This window comes from Botrytis deweyae (assembly GCF_014898535.1).
Source record: "Botrytis deweyae strain B1 chromosome Unknown BDEW_035, whole genome shotgun sequence".
Taxonomy (NCBI): Eukaryota; Fungi; Ascomycota; class Leotiomycetes; order Helotiales; family Sclerotiniaceae; genus Botrytis; species Botrytis deweyae.
Window position 1 is genome coordinate 195,431 of NW_024066242.1, and position 20,539 is coordinate 215,969.

Genomic DNA, 20,539 nt, shown 5'->3' on the forward strand with positions numbered 1-20,539 from the left:
TCTTTAAGTCATACATCTTCAATACATTTCCTTGAAACATTGCTCTCTAGTGAGATACCATCTCAAGAATGCCATTTTGTTTACTATTCTATGGTTTTGAGTTCTGGTCTTTTCTAGCCTTTTCGATCTTCTTCGACGATTTCATGAGTCGAGCTCCTCACGTGTCATCGTAATTACCCGAGTACTGATTGGTCGTTCTAATTGCCTTTAAGTTTTTTGATGTACATCTCGGAGGAAAAGGCACACAGTGGCATATCCGCGCTCAATGCTTTTTTTTTCTAAGATTGTAGATAGAGAGAGAGTATTGCCAAAGATGGGATTCAAATATGCAGTCAGTATTGCATTTTCTCAGTTGTATTCATGATCATTGGTGTTTCAGTACCTGAACATTTTTGACAGATTGCATTGAGTACTCAAGCATCACAATATGAACTCATGTATATATTATTCTTCGACTCTTGTATCTATGATACTTGATGCCCCCAAGTTTCAATTTATAGATAATAACGAAACCTTTTATTTTCCCAATCGGTCAATACAACACGCTCAACTGTCAAATCCACATCATCAATATCCTCTACATGTTTTGGCTCAGGATCAATGTAAACTCCCTGTTCTCGATCGCGTCGTTTGTTCTCCCTGTCCATATACTGTCTTAAAATGATTGATAGCACAATGGAGATGACCAAGCAAGCGATCATGCCGTTGTATGCCGTCTGTTACACTAGTTAGTTTTCAACAATCGAATGATAGGTTAGAGAGTCCATACGTGGTAATTCGGTGCTTCTGCGGATTTGAATAGCTGAGGCCCGCCAATGTTGCCAGCACAGTATCCGATGAAAAAGATAGCATTGACGGTGGTTTTCTTGGTGAATCCTGCTGTATCTGTGCGAAGGTATTAGTCCACATGGAGTGCTAAGAGAAATAATTAAAAAGCTCATGGCAGGATTCAACTCACTGCTAGCCATCAAACTGAGAAGAAGAGGGAAGGCAGAGGAAAACAAGATCATCATCCAGCATCCGACCAAACGTCCATATCTGTTGGATGTTGGAAGTTCCTTCACCAACAATATCCCAACCAAAGCAAATATGTATCCAACAACGATAATCATGAGACGAGACCTTCGAACTTTCGAAGCTGTGTAGGTCGCAGCAATCACAGCTGCAATTTGGAAACCTCCGTTGGGCATGCCAAGTAAGATAGTATCCAGCTGGCCAAAACCGAAGGATTTGATGATCAAGGATCCGAACTTGATTCATTAGTGCAGGAACAACATTATTGCAGTGAAGGGTCTTACATTTGAAACTACACCATTGGTAATTGATGCCACGGCGATAATGAGGGATATTAACCATGTTTTAGGATCAATAAGAGCCTCGATGCATTGAGATCTCGACCACTCATTTGTCTTGAAACTATGTTGTGTCTTTTGCGGTCGTCGATCAGCAATTTCTCGCTCGCGTTGAGTGAGAAATCGAGCTGTCAAGGGGGCATCTGGCAAAGTGAAATAAAGTAGGACACCCCAGGCAATAGTAATCAAACCGAAAATGATAAATAGCCACTACGATGTATGCGTTAGGTACCAATGCCGATACTAATTTGGAAGATGACTCACCCTCCATGATCCCAAGTTTCCTCCAATGTGAGCAATACCATAAGCTAGTAAGCCCCCAAAGGTATTGGCAATTCCGTTTCCCAAAAACCATATTCCGTGTCTCCAAGCATGCTCAGAGGGCTTATACCATATTCCTGTCAACAAACTGAACCCGGGACTGACAGTACTCTCCGTGATTCCCAAGAGAACGCGGAGAACACACAGTCCAACAAAGTTATTGGCAGCTCCATGACATCCTAAGACAATGGCCCAGATGACAATTGAAACCGAGAGGTACTTCGCCAATGGGAACTTGACGAAGCCCAAGGAGGCTGGATAGTTGGCTATCAGATAGCCAAAGTAGAAAGCACTTCCTAACCATGAATATTCCTGTCCCACAAGCCCAGTGTCAGGTATCAAACCCATTATTGAAGCATAATTAAGACTGCTTTTATCGAGGAATTGCAGAAAATAGGAGGCCGTCAGTAATGGCATCAAACTATTTTGTCTGTTAGATTTCTTGTACTACATCGAGATGGTGTTACTTGCCGCCAGTCAATCTTTCTCAATAGTGCTTTCTCTTCTGCGGCTGTCGGATGGCAATAAACTTCACCGATTTCCATGTTCTCAGTGTCTTTTCCCGCTTGAGAAGCATTTGAATCAGTACGGACAGCGTCTCCGCTAAGGTCCTTTCCTTTGTCAATTGAAGTCATGATCGAGAATAGAGTGTTGAATGAAATCTGAAGTCAGAATCATCCCTAGTGGGCATTCGAGGAATTATATCTATGCCAATTGCTCGAGGCTAAGATGGAACATGTTCAGGAGAGCTCAGAGTGCTATCTTTGTTCTTATCAGTAACGAAAGAACTATTTTAGAAAGTTGTGATATTGAGCACTGGGGAATGTTGGGGAAAATCTCCAAGACGTCGTGATACTCGGTAACCCTGGCTGGTGATTCGCCAGAATTGACGACGAGATAAACCACGATGTATTCGCCGTTATCGGCCCCATATCAATTCGTGGGACGTGCTTATCTTTTAAATGTTCACGTGATACTATTCCTCCAATTAAGGTGACTGTGTTGTGGTAATTGGTGAATCTACTAGTCTGTATGAAACCATGACTGATGTTTGGTTGGTTCAAATCGAAGAATTCGAAGATCGCTTGTCGTACATGCATGTCTGAAGCTGACATATGCGTAACCCCTCGTCTCATCTAGTTCTGAGACGTCCGAAGTGCCGTGTTCAATTTCAATTGGAAATCCAGCAAGTACATTAAATTAATGTAGTACGATGTCAATATCTAAAATTTAAATACGTTTGATCAATAAGGTTATATAGCTAGGATAATTTCTTTTACTTTACTCAAAGATATGATTCCCAGATTGTTCCGCTTGAATGTAGAAATCCCTTGCAGTGATTTGCGAAGGCGATGATCAGTGATTCGACCCTGTAACCATTCTTGATGAATCATGTCATCTGTCTCAATGGCTGCAATGAACAACGACCATTGAAATTCGTATACCGGTTGTTGCGATCCCGCAGGACAAACGTACATGGCGAATCGAAGGAGTTGGCTCAGAGCGGTTTTGATCTCAGTCGAACTTTCTGCTCCGAACGGACTTGACCTACATCGGGCGAAATATATCTGCAAAGCGTAGAACATGGTAGCTGAGTTTGCACAATTGAGCTTCATGGCTGGTTGCAAGGTCATATCTGAAGATCCATAGTAAAACACAGCACCATAACGCTACGATAAGTAAGTACTAGTTTTCCCAGATGTGTAACAACTTACTATTTCTAACGCTGCGAACTCTTTTTGCAGACTTTCTTGCATTAAATCTACCTCAGTACACGGAGGTTTATGACCGAATTCGCTAATTTTGCAACATAGGATCAGCATATCAGACATCATATCGACTGGTAAACAACTCTCAATATCTCGAATGCTTTGTGATATTGGATATTCTGCTCCCCAGTTCAGTTGTAGAGCAAGACGAGATTCCGCCTGTACTGCTAAAAGTTGATCAGGATGTGCTTGAAAATGGTTTGCCAAGTTAGGCTTGCACCCCAAAAAGCTCCCTTGAGCATCCATTTTTAGCAACCACATAATAATACGAGCGATCAGACTTCGCTCTGCACCATTTTTAGTCGAGCTTTGGTTGGCTAAAGATGATTGAGCATTTGTTGGTACTATCAAATTATGCTTTGTCAGATGTTCTATTGCCGTAAGACTCAGTCGGTCTAATTTTGATATAATTGTACCATTCGATCGCGACATATACATATGTATACAGTAAAAAGCAGCCAGTATTGCGAGATGATCTGCGGGATTCTCACACTGCAAAGCTTGCATGAGTTGCTCCGTGCCTTTCTCGTAATGTTTGTGCCCAATCTGGCGAAGACGGCTAACACTGTCAGGGTTGGAAGGCATATCGTGGAGTGAAACAGCTAATATGAGATGAAGAAGCATCTCCGAGTGCTTCAGTGCATGAATTAACAATAAGGTAGGAGTAGACCATTGCGGATCTCTGGTCGTTTGAGATAGTGAGAATGCTGTTCGGTAGTGTGTAAGAGCCAACTCCTCGTCGTTATTCAAGGACATCCCATTTTCCAGCGACCTCTCTTGTGTCGGTATATTCGCAATAGCAAGCGGTTCAAAAGATAGAGGGCTGTAATTTGTGCGAGTATACACATTCAAGCTCTGAGGGTCTGGAAGTAACCATTCGGCAACCGAGTCCAACAACATATCTGCCCCTGTCTCAATTACTGGCGCCTGGTTTTGAGATACGCCTTCAGGATGTCCCACTGAAAATGAAGATGCTGATGCTGCTGCCAATCCATGGTCATATCCCGAAAGATAATGATTTAACAGTGCTTCTGATCCTTGTGGTTGTTCCTCTGATACTTGTAAAGCTGGTGAAAGTGGCTGAGGAGACCAGTCAGAATCTCGAGACTTTATTGGGCCAGCACCTCGTCTTCGTTCTCTTACACTTGGTAGAGTACGGGAGCACGGCTGCTGGCAGTCAAGCTTCAAACGCTCACATCTTCCGCATGAAGGAAGACGCTCATCACATTTGACTTTTTTTGCACGGCAAGTCAAGCAGCCTTTCGATCAAACCATTAGCAAGTGCTTGACTGTATTGATGCTGGATCACTTACCGTATTTGGAACGACCAGTCGTGCTCGATCGTTTTCGTTTAGAACTGATATTATCGGACATGGATGGAGAGACCGGCACGATTAGAGTGTCATACAAATTGGCAATATGATACACATAGTATGATTGATAGAAAATGTTCTTGAGAGATTTCGACAACCCCTCGATTCGTCAGCACATTTGAGCTTGTGAATCAGTGTAAAATATACGATCAAATTGCATGAAGTTTCCCTAGCTCGTCGATGATTGTATCTTCTGATGACAAAGTTGGTGCACAGCACAATGAAGATTGAAGATAATCCACTGGACCCCCACTTTCTCCACACTGAAACACTATCAGAGGACACAGACTCCAAATGATTAAGCGAGGGGACGTCGGTAACTGCAGGGTTTGATTGGCTGAAATACACGATGTGCTCTCGTATCTGTCATTTCTCCTCTTAGAGGGAAAACACGACCCTACATATTAATACCTTTTTTATCTTTACCTTATATCAATCTCACTACTGATATGGAAATGTTCGGACTCTTGAAGTGAAAGTGGGCTTGAAAGTCAGTTTATCGCGAGAGAGTCATCAAGTGGGATAGAACACATTTACACAATTGTTCAAGCAGGGTCGTTGCCATACACGACCTCTTCTATTTTCACCTGCAAAGTTTTTGAATATCTCGTTATATCTTTGCCTTAAGATCAATTCAGTTTCTCCAAATCGTTAAGATAGCCTAACATCTTCCTCCGGCGTCATGGGTAATACTATATCATACAACGTTGCCGAGCATAAGCTCGATCTTGGCGACGGAAAAGGTTCTATCACAGGTCTTCAATATGATACAAAGGCACGTCGGTACGCTGGGGTACCATATGCACTGCCTCCCTTAGGAGATTTGCGTTGGCGGAAACCTCAACCACTACCTGCTGACCATACTTATACATCACATGATGGCACGCCATTCGATGCCACAAAATTTGGACCGATTTGTCCACAGGCCGCTTATATGTCAGCCAAGAAAATAGGAACTCCTGAAGAGGCATTTGGCGAAGATTGCTTGAGACTTAACATCTGGACACCGGTTGAAGCAGCCAAAGATAAAAAATGGCCAGTTATGCTATGGCTCCACGGAGGGTGGTTTCAAATGGGAGACCCATCACATGAACCGGGAATGGATCCAACCGAACTCATTTCAACGGGAAAGTTGAACGCTATTGTAGTAGCTATCGGTTACAGACTGAACCTGTTTGGCTTTCTCGCTGGTGATGCCTTGCAAGCAGAGAACGGCAGTGCCGAAGCAGGCAACTACGGATTATGGGATCAGAGACTAGCTATTGATTGGGTACGCGAGAATATTGCAAGATTTGGTGGTGATGTGGAGAACATTACCCTTGCAGGCAGAAGCGCAGGCGCTTATGCCGTACATGCACATGCTATGTACGAGTTTCAAAACCCAGCATTTTCAGCCGCGTCTCCATCATTCCATCGAATTGTCATGATGTCAAACGCGATCCCCGCACAACCGAAGACACCTGCTGAATGTCAAAGCCAGTTCGACGAATTGTGTCAGTTCTTTGATATTCCAGAAGGCTCTAGTGGTGCCGAAAAGCTGGCATTGCTGCGCAGGATAGAGTCGAAAAAACTTGTAGACGCCATCATGAAGTTGAAGAATCACACATTCCGACCTGTGACGGATTCATCATTCATTCAACCAGGCATGATGGACTACCACCGCAATGGCACTTTTGCGGAAGAATTCAAGAAGCGAAATTTCAAGATAATAATTGGCGAAATGTTGAATGAAGAAACACTTTACGCTGCAACGAATGGTCCTGAAGCAAACGTGGACTCTCTTCGCCTTCAAGTTTCTAACTACTATGCACCTGCAACAACGTCTCGCGTGCTGAAACACTATAAACTCCCAGATACAGACGATAAGAGCGATTGGACGGCAGTATATGGTCATATCATTTCTGATGGTCAAGTGCGCGCACCATCTCGGTTTTTGGCAAACAGTCTTTTCTCAAATGGTGTAGGAGTTGAGGATATCTGGCGGTATAGGATTTCGTATCGACTTTCATTCATAACAGATGCTGTAGCACCAAGAAGCTTTGGTGTGGCTCATGCGATGGATAAACCTTTCTGGAAGTAAGTCTTTCTGTCGAAAAGAAAAAGTACAGAGACAGCATTTGACTGACACATCTCTCACTCCGAATAGTTTCTCAATAATGCACGGTCCAACTGAGCAAGAACTCGTTCTGATGACGAATTGGATTCGTGACTTGGTCGCATTTGTAGGTGCTGAGAATGACCATCGATATGGTCCTAAGGAGATCGATGAGTTTAAAGTTGCTACTCCGGAGGGCAAGATTGAAATCCAAAAGGACACAAGGTGGAAGGAACTCTTGGAGCTAGCTGATATATTCTCTGGATGAGAAATTTCAGAACTCACTTCACATATAATCTACAATTATGAACAACCGCAGTCTAGACTTGAAACCTATCAGACTCCCAAAAACAAATGTAACACCTCGAGTTGATTTGACATTAAACCCAATCTGACAAGAAAATTCCATCTGCGACATAGTGTACAAGCAAGCCAGTACTCCAGGACCTAGCAAGTGCCATCGTCGTAACATGCGGGCGATTCTTTTGTACATCCGTCCTCATTAGAACTACAATTCTTAGGATCCGGTGGTAACGTAATGACAGGTGCTGATGTAGAAGTTGCAGAAGCTACAGGTGTAGAAAATGAGGACGATTCGTCACCTAGTGGTATGACATAATCGCAAATAATCGCACTAGTGTCATCAGCATCAATTATGTGAGGATTCATAATAAGTCCACTAAATCACTTACTAATATCTTATCAAATAAGGGATATATTGATGACTAATACACATATGATATAATATTATATTATAAAATCATATTATCATATAGCTGTATAATAGTATCTCTTATCAAATTGATTTATAATGGAATAAAATGAAATGGAACTAGATGGAAGTATACAGGAAATCTCACTAAATCGATTGGTTGTACTTTCTTTTTATTATCTAAAGTAATTCTATAAGATACAATTTAAATCGATCTTATTTATAAGTATAAAATATATTAGAATTTTATTATAAATTATATAAACCTAGAATATTCTTTAAAGGAATTTTAGAAAAAAGCAAGCAATTTCATTTCAATTTAACCTAGCTCTTCTAAATTGACTTCAATTTAATTTTTATTCTATATATTCGATTTATTTTTACAGTTTAAATTAACTAAATCTTTTATTATTCTTATAATAATACTATTTCTTTTTATTATAAAAGCTAACCTTTAAGAGATTATAAGCCCAACTAGTCTAAACTAATTTAAAAAAGGAATTAGCTTGATTTAAAACTATATATTATATATGTATTGCTATTAAACTATCGAATATCGAATTTTTCAAATCAATTCAATCAAATTTATATCAAAAACTACTGTATAGATTTTGAAACCTACATCCCTGAAGCTAAATCTAATTGAGTATATAAAATTAGATTCCTAAATGATATATTTATACTATATTATTACCTATAGCAAGTGATATATCAATCTTCTTTATATCAAAATACCCTAGCTTATTTAGTCTTTATTTTATATTAATTAAAATAAAAATTTAATTTAAAAAATAACTAATCTATTTAATTCTCGAAATTAAAATCGATTTTAAATTGATTTATTTACTTAATCTATTCAAAACCGAAACTAGTTATATATTTAGATTAGTATTTAATTAGTATAAAATTAATTAATCTATAAAGGATTTAAAATAACTCCTAATATTAATTTTAAATCTAATCCTCTAAAAGGCAGATTTAATTATATTGAATGAATTAACCGAGCTAAGCTTTTTCTCAAAATAAATAGCTTTATACTATATATCAATAATACTGAGATTCCATTTAATAAAAATCTATATATAAACAAATTAGGGGAACCTATTTTACCTAAATTAACTATAAAATATAATGAAAGGCTTTCAGAATATCAGCGAAACGAAAGAAAGGTATTAGGAGCTATTAAATCCATAATTAGTTTTGAATTAATCAAAAGATTCAAGGAAATTATAGCTAAAAGCCTATAAGATTTTATTAATAAAATGTTTAGAAAGTTCTTTATTGAATTAATAGAAAGATATTTAAATAGACTAATAAAATCTAATTATACTAGCTCAAAAGAAATAAACAAATATATTAATTCAATCCAATTATTGTATAATTATCTAAAATCAATGAATTTCGATATTCCAAATGCCTTTATAATATAGTTTCTTTTTAAAAACCTACCTAGCTCTTTCGACAGTTTTGCTTTTCGAAAATACAAAAAACTAGCTAAAAATACAACTAGTATTGATTTGAATAAACTTTTTTTTGAGCTAATATCCGAAAAGACTAAAATACAATCTAATATTAATCTAAATGCTAATAAAATAAGTTTTAATAAAGCTTTTTATTACAAATATTATTTTAAAAAGAAATATTTAGAGTTGAAATGCTTTATAAAATATTTTGAATTAAAGATTAATAAAGGGAATAATAAAAAACAACATAAATCAAATCCGAATAGAAATTCAAATAAAGATTCGAAAAAAGATTCGAATAAATCTATCTCTAATAAGCAATTAATAACTATAAATTATTATATAAATTTAGCTAATCAATTTTTTAAATCTAAATATAAATTTATATTAGATTCAAATGCTATAGAGCATTATTCATTCAATAAGGAATAATTTATAAACTATAAGTTATTAAACAATTATTTCATTATTGTAGCTAATAAGAAAAAGCTTTGTATTAATAGTATAGGAGATATTCTTATTCTAATTAATAATAAATCAGAGATACTGTTGTAGGGGGTGTATTATATTTCCAATATAGTTTCTAATCTTATCAATTTGAATAAAATAGTTTAAAAAGGGTGATCTAGTTATATTGTTTTTTTTTGAAAATAAGATTAATATTATTTATAAAAAGGCTAATATACAAACTATAACTCTTTAGTTAATTGATATATATTATTTTAATTTTAAGGTAGATTCTAAATATTTTAAAAGTATTAATATTTTTGAAATGGAAAAGGAATTAATTCAAAAATCGAATTTATTATTAAATAAAATCGATCTCAATTTAATCTATAAGAAATTAGGTTATATAAATAAAGATTATATTATTAAATCCTTAAATATCCAATTAGATATAGCTAAATCTGATTTAGAAATATATGAATCATGTAAATTCGGCAAATTTTATTAGAAAATAAGTAAGAAATCTTTTGAAATCTCTAAAATAAATTTTAAATTCGAAAAATTCAGCTTAAATATAATTGGACCTTTTAGAATTACAAAAATTAAAAATAAAAAATACTTTCTAGTATTCACTAATTAGGTTATTAGAACTATTTGGGTATATCTCATTAAATTCAAATTCTAGGCCTATAATATTCTAATAAAATTCTACAATCTAATTAAAAATTAATTTAATATTAATATTAAAATATTAAAATTAAATAATACTTTTGAATTCTTTTTGAATAAATAATCAAATTTTATTCGAAATCACAGGATTATATACAAATATATTAGCCCGTACACTCACTCCCAGAATAGAATAACCAAAATACTAAACAAATATATAGTTGAAAGACTAATCTATATAATTAAGAAAAAAGAGATTCTACTTTATTTATAATTATATCTAATTAAAATTATTACTTATATCAAAAATAGAATATATAATAATTCTATTAATAATTTATTATTCAAATTAATATATAATAAAAAGCCCAATCTAAACTATATTAAAATCCTAGATTTTTTTACTTATATTATTAATAATAAAAAGATTTGTAATGGAAAACTGGATTTTAGAGCTTGGAAAGGTATACTAGTAGACTTTAATTCATCTAATAATTACTTAATCTATATTCCAGCCAATAAGAAAGTAATTAGCTTAAGAAATGTCGATATTCAAAAAAACCTTATATACTCTAATAAATATAAAAACCAGGATCTAAAGCTATTGAAAGAAGAAGACCTCGAATTTGAACCTATTTAAGATAATATAAAGGATGAAGATATCACTAGCATTAATAGGTATCAAGCTAATCCCGAAATAGACAAAAACAACAAAAGTGATGAAATAATCAATTATATAGAGGTTGATTTCGGTAAGCCTATTCCTAATGAACCTATATCTAATAAAGCAATAGAACCTAATATACAACAATCTAAACATATAAGAAATCTAATTCCTGATAATAAAGGTTTTGATAATAATAAAAAACATATGGTTTTCTATTATGGACTTGCTTTTTCCGGATACTTTAATTTAATTAATAAGAAAGTGAATATCGAAATAGATCAACAAGATCTTCAATTAGCTTTCAATACTAAGCTTAAAAATAATAAAAAGATTATTATTAATAAGCCAGATTGTGTATTGATTGAATCTAAGATTTACAAAAAAGCTATTAGCTTTTCGGAAAAGGAATACTAGCTAAAAGCTATAGAATACGAAATAAACATTCTTGAATCCAATAGAATTTGGGATATTATTGATAATCCTAATAATAATAAAACTCTAAGAACTAGATAGATATATAAAATAAAGGATTCAGGTGAATTCATTGAATTCAAAGCTAGATTTGTTGCTAAAGGATTTGAATAGTTATATGAATTAGATTATATTGATATGCATGTATTGATAGTTAAATCGATGGTATGGAAGCTTTTATTCATATTAGCTCTCCAAAACGATTGGCTAATTCATAAAATCGATATGGTGCTAGCGTTTGCACAAGGCAATATCGATATATCACTCTTATTAAGTCCATCAGAAGGATTTAATAAACTAAAGAATAAAGCTTTAAAGCTAAATAAAGCTTTATATAGCCTAAAACAGTCAGTCAGGATATGGTATTATACTCTAAAAGATATATTAAACAAATTAGGCTTTATAAACCTAATCTCCAAGGAATACATTTTTATTAATAAGAATAAGAATATAATTCTAAGTATATACATCGATGATATTGCTATAATAGCTTTAAATCAAAAGATTATTAATAAATTTATTAATAATCTAAAAGAACACTTCGATTTAAAGGATCTAGGTTTTATAAAAAACTATCTAGGTATTCAAATTAAAAGAATTAGTAATATACTAAAATTATATCAATTAGAATATACTAAAAAGGTACTTGTTAAATTCAATATACTAGATTCCAATCTTATTTCTATTTTAATAAATCTAAAAATAAAGTTAATTTATAATAAAAGGAAAGCTAATAATAATAATATTAAATTATATTAAGAAATTATAAACTTCTTATTATATTTAGTTTTTGAAACTAGATTAGATATAGTATTTTCTATATTTAAATTAGTTAGTTTCTTGTTCAATTCTAGTGTAGAATATATTCAAGCTACTAAAAGAATACTGAGATATTTAAAAGGAACTATAAATAAAAATATAAATTATAATAAAATTAAAAATCTTTATATTTAAGGATTTTATAACACCGATTATAAAAAAGAGATTAATATGTATAAATCCACTAGCAAATATGTATTTATGCTAGGGAATAGGTCTATTAATTGGAAATCTAAATTATAGCCAATAGTAGCCCTTTCTACAGCCGAATCTAAATTTATTACTATAAACCTAACTGCTAAAGAGACTATTTATATTAAAAAGCTACTATTAGAGCTTAATTTATATAAACAGAATAAATTCTCTTTATATATGGACAATCAGGCTGTGCTAACGCTTGCTAAAAACCCTATATTCCACGAAAAAAACAAGTATATAGTAATCAGATTCTATTATATTAGGGATATTATTAAATTAGAAGATTTAGATCTAATTTATATATCTATTAATGAATAGAAAGCTAATAAGCTTATTAAACCATTAACTCGAATCAAATTAATCAAATTTACAAATCAGATTAATCTAAATTAGATTGATTTAGTACACCTATTAAGGGGGTATATAAGGATTTATAATAAGTTTATTAAATCACTTATTAATATTTTATTAAATAAGGGATGTATTGATAATTAATACATATATGATATAATATTATATTATAAAATCATATTATTATATAGTTGTATAATAGTATTTTTTATCAAATTGATTTATAATAGAATAGAATAAAATGGAATTAGATGGAAGTATACAGGAAATCTTGTTAAATCGATTGATTGTATTTTCTTTTTATTATCTAAAGTGATTTTATAAGATACAATTTAAATTGATTTTATTTATAAGTATGGAATATACTAGAATTTCATTATAAATTATATAAACCTAGAATATTCTTTAAAGGAATTCTAGAAAAAAGCAAGCAATTTCATTTCAATTCAGTTTAGTTTTTTTAAATTGATTTCAATTCAATTTTTATTCTATATATTCGATTTATCCTTATAGTTTAAACTGACTAGATCTTTCACTATCCTTATAATAATACTATTCCTTCTTATTATAAGAGCTAACCTCCAAGAAATTACTGCCTCACCGTGGCAATTTGCAGGCCAGACTGGTTTTGGCAGAATTGCAGGATCTGTACTCTCGTCTCCAAGATCGAGATTCTCGACAGTGGTCATGTGGTTGAAACCACGTTCGAGTAGTCTTCCCGGGTAGGCTGTCCCTTTGCCTGTCCAACCCCATTGTTTTCCGTAAAGTTTGTCGACAAAGTACCAGACGTAATTCTCCACTGTCTGATTGTCAGCTTCTTCAAAGCATTGAAAGCCGAAATGGGGTGGAAAGTGGTGATAAGAAAGTCCTCGTGACACGTACCATTAGCAACATTATTCTGGTTTATGTTCATCTTATCACGCTGCATAAATTTCCATGCATAGTCTCTCGCTGAACTCATCCCATATATTTTCTACATCTCATTCAGCGCCAAACTAGAGCCAACAAGATTAGATAACTTAAACATTTTGGGAGATGGTCATCGATCGTATTAAACAAATCTGTAACTGTCATTAATTATTAGCACATGCTTTCGTTGCGAAGATCTAAAACTTACGATGTTCACTATAACCCATTATGTCACGATGCAACCACTAATTCCAAGTTAATTAGCTTCGCAGTTTTGGAGAATGAAGTCCGAGAATGAGTGTGTATACTTACTTCATGAAGCATAACTTTCTCATACGAGACATATCTCAAAGCCCCAAGACTATCTTCGGATACTTTTGGGCCACCAAGAATCTCGTTCAAGTATCTGCGGCTTTCAAAAATGTATCGCTCCCAGCATATTCGGCAAGTCTCACAGCGTTTCGAGTAGCTTCCACAAGAATATTGAAATTTTCGATCTGCGAGTGATGGTTAACAAAAGATGCCATGCGGAAATTTAAGATCACGTTACGCACTCATCACTCCAGACTAGTGTTCTCCACCAGATGGACTCGAGTATTAAGAATGCAATTGGGAAATTGGAAGTAGTCGACAATTGAATTCTCAACATTGAATCAATTACAAATGTTGAACCTCAAAAGACTCTTGTCATGAGCATAGAACTGCAACTTACATCGCACGATACAACATACTTGCTCCCGTACGGCCGCTCTGCATTGGGATACGCCGTAGCCCACCAGACCCCCCTGTACGCATTTTGCAAGTTATTGAGCATAGCTATTTCAGACAAATCTAGGGCTCTCTTTTCGATGGTAGCGTTAGATATACTGGCATCTCTGACAAATAGATACTCAGAAGGTAATACTGCAGATAAAACCAAAGAACATTGAAAAAGAACGATTGCCAACGGAGTAAACTTAATTTGCAGCATTCTATCGGACACTTTCAAAAAGAAAGAAACTAAATAGAGACTAACGCAAGTATGTATACAGAATGAGTATCAGAAAAATACTTCATCTTGGAGCCTTCATACCCCTACTTTATTCCTTCTCGAGGGAGAAATGAAAGAGTGGAATCTGTCCTCGTCCCAAATTCAACTTCTACAGCCTGCACTTAGGGCCGATGAGTGAACTAATTTTGCAACTGTGTGCAACTCAGTACGTAAAAGCGTGGAGCGTCTATATTCAAGGTAATTCAAGACTGAATTCCCTGAGCTCCATGATCTCCTGCTAAATTTAGGGTCAGTGAAGCAGATAATCGATGACCACAGTTACAACCATTGATGGTGGCTCAGAGGTATACAAGATTTTTCGAGTGCCTCTTAGACTTTAGAATCAATACCGATTACTATGAGTTGCTATTTGTTGCTGAAATGGGAGCGAGAAAATAGATCTATGGCATGCAGGTACTCGTATTTAATTTGCTGAATGGGAAGAAGAATTCAAAATGATACTACGAGTTTGCCTTCCATGAAAGCCTTTGGCACATCATGCAAACCCATTTCGTAAATAATCTAGCTGAAACGATTTTCTAGGGGTCGAGGTGCCAACTGTTGGCGAGAAGATGTGTGGTTCTATAGCGTGGTTGGTACCTGCGAAAAGTGGCCATCCCTTTTAGCTTGGCGAGCTCAGCTCAAAGCGTATACAGGGCTCGTTTTAGTATTGTGATTGGAATGAGTACAATTAAAATACCTTAACGAGAAACGATTTTAGGGCAAGTCCGATGCCAGCAGCCGCGGTAATTCCAGCTCCAATATGGTATATTTGATGATGAGAGGTGCTCAAAACGTTATAAAATTACACACCGCTCTGGCAGAATCAGTCTCAAGCCAATTGTTGATGTTCGGCAGGCTCTCCTCAAATAATTAAGAGCATCAAAGATTGATAGAGCACATCTAGCTGATTATTTTTGCTACCTAATACACAAAGTACATCACACAGGTACCTCTCACTTCCAAATCCACAGTATAGTTGGTTCCAGACTCTGTTACCTATTGAGAGGATCTGTGGTGGCGGAGACATAGTTGTTGGACGCTTGCAGCATGTGTGTGTGGTAACCAATAAATTTCCAACTACATATTGTTTTGCACCTTGCCGCCGCTTTTACGACTAGTCTCTACACCCTGATACCTGTATATCTTACAACTGTTGGTCGAAACACTCGATGACCTGTTCGTTCCCGTTGAGACATGGCAGATTGTTGTTCAAAATCTTACGGGCTGTTGGAGTGTCATTGGCCTCATGAGCCATCATCGCAAATTTCCAGTCAAGAGAGAGAGAACTCGATTCGTAGCTGTTCGAATCACTGTTGCGGCAGACCTGCGGCGTTGATACATCATTGCCTCCGCATAACTCCCATCATTTTGTCGATAAGACTGTTCTTATTTTGAAGTTCGAGAATTACCAACTGGCCTAAACATTTCAGATAATTGACAGATTCAATCACGATGTATCGGCTCTTTCCATACCTTCTCGCCTGCAGTTTAGCTCCATTGGCTGGATCTGCATGGGCTTCCTTGAATCACTTTCGTCAGTTATGCTATTCGTGTATATAAATATGTTCAAACTAACATTTTATTAACTTTTCAGCAATTGGTATTGCTCTTGGAATAGACTGCCTGTCAGTAATTTTCATTCGTTGGTATATAATTATTTGCTGTTACTGACTTTGAACTAGAACATCAGCATACATTAACGAAAGTGATGATTTTGTAATGGTGGCCAAGGTCAATACCACACAAGAGTGGAAGAATTATACCTCTTCCAAGCCTGGCTATTGGGATAACGGCTATAAACAGTATGTCTAGAGGGAACTACTCATCTGTGTTGAATCTTTGCCATGTCTGGTTTAACTAACACAGCTCAGCGAAAAAGAGATATATTCGGACTCAGAACTGAAAAAACTGTTCAAAGTAACACTATCGGCTATTCAGAAAGCAACTGAAACCAAACTCAATAGACCGATTGAAGTACTCGGTATTACGTATCATGATGTTATGATTGGAGATCTCAACAATCTACTAGACGTCGCAATCGAGCTTTTGCCTGGCATGAAAGACGGCTCGCAATTACGAAATTATCTCCATAGCATGAGATTAGGATATCGCCTCAATACTGCAGAAGCCCTTGGATACCCAGCAGGAACTGACATTGACCAAGAGTCCAATCTCCTGTTACATTTCGACTATCAAGATAGTCGTCTTGAGGTCTCAATAACTGATGGAGGGACGAAAATAAGTTTGGTGGAACAAAGGTTCAAAATTCCCGACTTTGGAGGTGTGGGACAGATTGCTTCTGTAAGAGCATATTTTTTAGGTCTATGAAGCACTCGAGATTTGTCTATTCAAGATCCCTTAAGATTCATCTATTAAGACGTCTTTGCTAAGACCAACATTTGATATTTGCGAACCAAGAGGCTAACGATGTATCACAGCTCGAGAAACTTGAACACCTTGCAGCCCGTCTGAAATACTTTGTTAAAATAGCACTCTCAGATTCTCAGCCACCAGAGCTCACAGAGTTCAGACGCATCATCTTCAGTGGCAACGCGCCCGCATCGGAATTTCAAAAAATTCGCGAGACAATCATAAAAGTTATCCCAGATTTTACTGATAGATTCAGCGAGGGTATCGACCCGGCGTGGGTCAGTGCAGTAGGGGCGGCAAGAAGAGCAAAGGAATATATGTTGAACCCACCGAATTGGGACTATGAGTTCCAGGAGCAAGTCTATGGGGACGAGTCGCATGATGAGCTATGAAGATTCGAGAGCTTAATCTAAGCGTTTTACTGGAGTTAAAGTGTACTAATTTTATCAAACACAAGATCAAGGTTGATAAAGAATATTAAAAATGGTGTATTTTTATATACACAATGAAGATTCTTTCCTGTGTAATGATAGTCAATAAATATTCACTGCTACTATCAGTCAATCTTTCTATTATTACTGTATGATTACTATTTGGAGAAATTCTCTACTTACAAGCAGCCCCACTCGAATTTGAAAGCATTTCTGAATCATATTGGTTCCACCCTAAAATACGCAAATGTGTAGTAGCTTAATCAAAAGGTTCGAGTGTCTCTTTTGGAGACACTTTTCCATAGGAGGGGTGCCGTTCTCACTTCTTACGTTGAATATAATACTTCCGACGTTCCTGAAAATCAATACAGATATATCTTTAATTTCTAGAGTAGTCTTGAGTTACTGATGAATGATTCACTAAATTATTTTAAGCTTCAGGCATTTGCAGACTACTCGAGTTCCAGACTTTAATAAATCTATATACAGAAAGAAAGAGAGTCGTAATGCTATAGAGCCGCAGAGCTCTAGCGCTTTCAACAATATTTTGAGACTCTTAAAGTTATATATATGCATAGTATTCCCGCTGAGTTTGATGGATTCTGATTATCAAGAATCACAACAACAATTGCGGGATATCGATCATGTGATCTAGGAGGGCACTGTATTAGCAAGCGAGGTGCTAGCGCTTCCTTATAGGTAGTACTAGCTTCCCATAGTTAAAAATGATCAAGAACGATTACATCATAGTAAATTAAAGTAAATTAAAGTACTTTACACTTATCAACCAAGTTGATACCAACAACAACTTTACACACTGGCGAGAAGCATCATAGGATTATCTCTAAAGTTATACCAAGATCTCCAAATGTTCTTTTCACACCAAGAACACATCGGAATGGACACCAAAATGACCGCAACTGATCTATCAATAAAGACAGAGCCTTGGGTCAGATTTTCATCGGAAGAAGCACGCTCTATTCACAAGCAGCCCCCTGACAATCTCACCAATGATCTCAATACCTGTAAACTTCCGGTAACCACAACTGTCATCGAGTCAGAAAACGAAAGCACCAGACAGAGCAGTGACAATACCAGTCTCCTGCTCGAGAAATTGCCCGTCGAACTTATCACCAAGATTCTCAGATTTGCCTGCACCACAAACTCTCATCATGAGACCCTCCCGATGTGCATACTCAAGATCAAGACTGGAAACCAAAGAGGCCGCATTAGACGTTGTTCGGGAAAAGCCCGCGGGAAGGGAAAAGAAATTCAGACATACAGAGCTCTGAAGATAACATGTGCTAGCTTCCGCAACATCATCGACGCCACAGATATTCTTTTCAAAGACAACACATTTGAATTTTGTTCACTTGAAGAACTGATCATCTTGAAAACTCTCACTTCCAAGCAACGTAATGCTATCAAATCAATCTACTTGACTGTGGATATTACATACGGGTTTGTGATGGGAAGTCCCGATTTTCCCTGGAGCCTGAGACATTTTACTCACACTCCACAGCGTCTGCGAGATACAGAAGCCGCATACTACACTCTTGGCAGCTGCCATGGTCTGCATAGCTTATACATCAATATGGACCGATACAAAAATTATCTCAACAGCTTTGATGGGCCGAATAATCAATCTCCATTTATCTTGATGGATGGTAGTAAGAGCCTCGATGCTTTACATTCTATCTGCGGTCTTCAAAATTTTCATATAACAACTTCCAATCACCAGCAGCACCCACATTCAGGTGATTTTCCATGCTGTTTCAAAGGAAGGTGTTTGGATGAAATCGATGACTTCTCCGCCAAGACGGGTATTCTCGATCAGTCTCTCGTGGAAGAGTATAAGCGACGTTGTTATTTGGGAATGAGTCTATTGGAACAGGAAGGTAAGATTACTTTCCAATCATCTAATTGACTCGATTTGAGTATTAAAACTAGTAATATTCTGCACCGCAATTACAGCTTACGTCTATCAACCATACTCCAAACTACTTGCAAAATCATGACTAATTCCTATATTTCAACAGTGCGAAACATTGTCACACGACCCCGTCAGCCCCTCGCCCGTCTAGAATCTGCATAACTTTATCAAAATCTTCTGATCATCGAGAACCAGTAATTTCCATCTAACGCCGGACGATTGAATTCCCAGAGAGTTGCCAACTAGGAATTATTCGAGATAAACAGAAACCGATAAATTGCTCTCAATACCTACCTACTAGCAGACTAATTTTTGAGCCAACTGTCAATAGGTTGAAATCTTCCATACTTTCCTATCTCATTCATTCATTCATTCAAGTAATTTTCGCGCTCAAGATAAGTTTTTAGAAGACGCAGCTAGTATAGATAGGAATAATAATAATCCATTTCATCTGAATCTTTACATGAATGATATAACATGTAATAACAATAGAGTTCCGAATTCAATATGCCGATCATTTCAAGTGATATTATACAACATTATATACAACCAAAATAGAATACAAAAGACTTTACAACTATATTAATTGTATTTTCTATATAGTAGCTTTGAGATTATATTTGCTATTTTAGATGTTTATTAATATATAACTATAAATATTTAGAATAAGATTATTATAAAATATTATATAGATATCTAGATATTTTAATGTATTATATTATATAATACAATAATATAACTTGACATATATGACTATTAATTCAAAACCTTAAATAACAAATGTCATCTCATTATCTCACTATCTCGCCCTGTTAACCCTCATTACACAACACTTCTCTTTTCAACAATATATCATTTCCTATATATATAATATCACATAACAATCTCTAGCAATCCAAACGAACCCTGAAAAATACCGCAATAACTCTTAACCGTCCACTATCATTTATCACCTTAACTTTTTTTGTTCCATATATACCGTCTAATTCCACATCATGTCTCCAAGCTATCTACTCGAGTAGATATGTATTCCTCTATCCTCTATCCTCTATCCCTCTATCTCTCTACCCTCTATCCCTCTACCCTCTATCTCTCTATCATCTACTCCCAACCCTCCATTTCCAACCCTTCATTTCCAACCCTCCATTCCCATCCC

The 20,539-nt window shown here is 35.7% G+C and overlaps 6 protein-coding genes across 6 annotated transcripts; 3 read left to right on the plus strand and 3 right to left on the minus strand.

Moving 5' to 3' along the window:
• Positions 1–494: 494 nt before the first annotated feature.
• On the minus strand, positions 495–2,571 carry EAE98_010303 (uncharacterized protein; the record flags this gene model as incomplete). The annotated part of the gene is made up of 6 exons (XM_038957924.1): positions 2,145–2,571; positions 1,617–2,094; positions 1,299–1,562; positions 959–1,250; positions 770–885; positions 495–716 (listed from the first exon to the last, which is right to left on the minus strand). The coding sequence occupies exons 1-6, from the start codon at positions 2,306–2,308 to the stop codon at positions 495–497; spliced, it is 1,536 nt and encodes a 511-aa protein (XP_038805716.1). The 5' UTR covers positions 2,309–2,571.
• Positions 2,572–2,889: 318 nt separating this feature from the next.
• Positions 2,890–4,816, minus strand: EAE98_010304 (uncharacterized protein; the record flags this gene model as incomplete). Its single annotated transcript, XM_038957925.1, has 3 exons — positions 2,890–3,343; positions 3,389–4,701; positions 4,756–4,816. The coding sequence occupies 3 exons, from the start codon at positions 4,814–4,816 to the stop codon at positions 2,927–2,929; spliced, it is 1,791 nt and encodes a 596-aa protein (XP_038805717.1). The 3' UTR covers positions 2,890–2,926.
• A 681-nt stretch (positions 4,817–5,497) lies between these two features.
• EAE98_010305 (uncharacterized protein) lies at positions 5,498–7,178 on the plus strand (the record flags this gene model as incomplete). The annotated part of the gene is made up of 2 exons (XM_038957926.1): positions 5,498–6,891; positions 6,962–7,178. The coding sequence occupies 2 exons, from the start codon at positions 5,498–5,500 to the stop codon at positions 7,176–7,178; spliced, it is 1,611 nt and encodes a 536-aa protein (XP_038805718.1).
• A 6,214-nt stretch (positions 7,179–13,392) lies between these two features.
• On the minus strand, positions 13,393–14,411 carry EAE98_010306 (uncharacterized protein; the record flags this gene model as incomplete). The annotated part of the gene is made up of 3 exons (XM_038957927.1): positions 13,393–13,680; positions 13,929–14,113; positions 14,348–14,411. The coding sequence occupies 3 exons, from the start codon at positions 14,409–14,411 to the stop codon at positions 13,393–13,395; spliced, it is 537 nt and encodes a 178-aa protein (XP_038805719.1).
• Positions 14,412–16,101: 1,690 nt separating this feature from the next.
• On the plus strand, positions 16,102–17,411 carry EAE98_010307 (uncharacterized protein; the record flags this gene model as incomplete). Its single annotated transcript, XM_038957928.1, has 4 exons — positions 16,102–16,183; positions 16,340–16,451; positions 16,521–16,950; positions 17,088–17,411. 4 exons carry the CDS (start codon positions 16,102–16,104, stop codon positions 17,409–17,411), a joined length of 948 nt encoding a protein of 315 aa, XP_038805720.1.
• Positions 17,412–18,360: 949 nt separating this feature from the next.
• On the plus strand, positions 18,361–19,377 carry EAE98_010308 (uncharacterized protein; the record flags this gene model as incomplete). The annotated part of the gene is made up of 1 exon (XM_038957929.1): positions 18,361–19,377. One exon carries the CDS (start codon positions 18,361–18,363, stop codon positions 19,375–19,377), a length of 1,017 nt encoding a protein of 338 aa, XP_038805721.1.
• Positions 19,378–20,539: the final 1,162 nt, after the last annotated feature.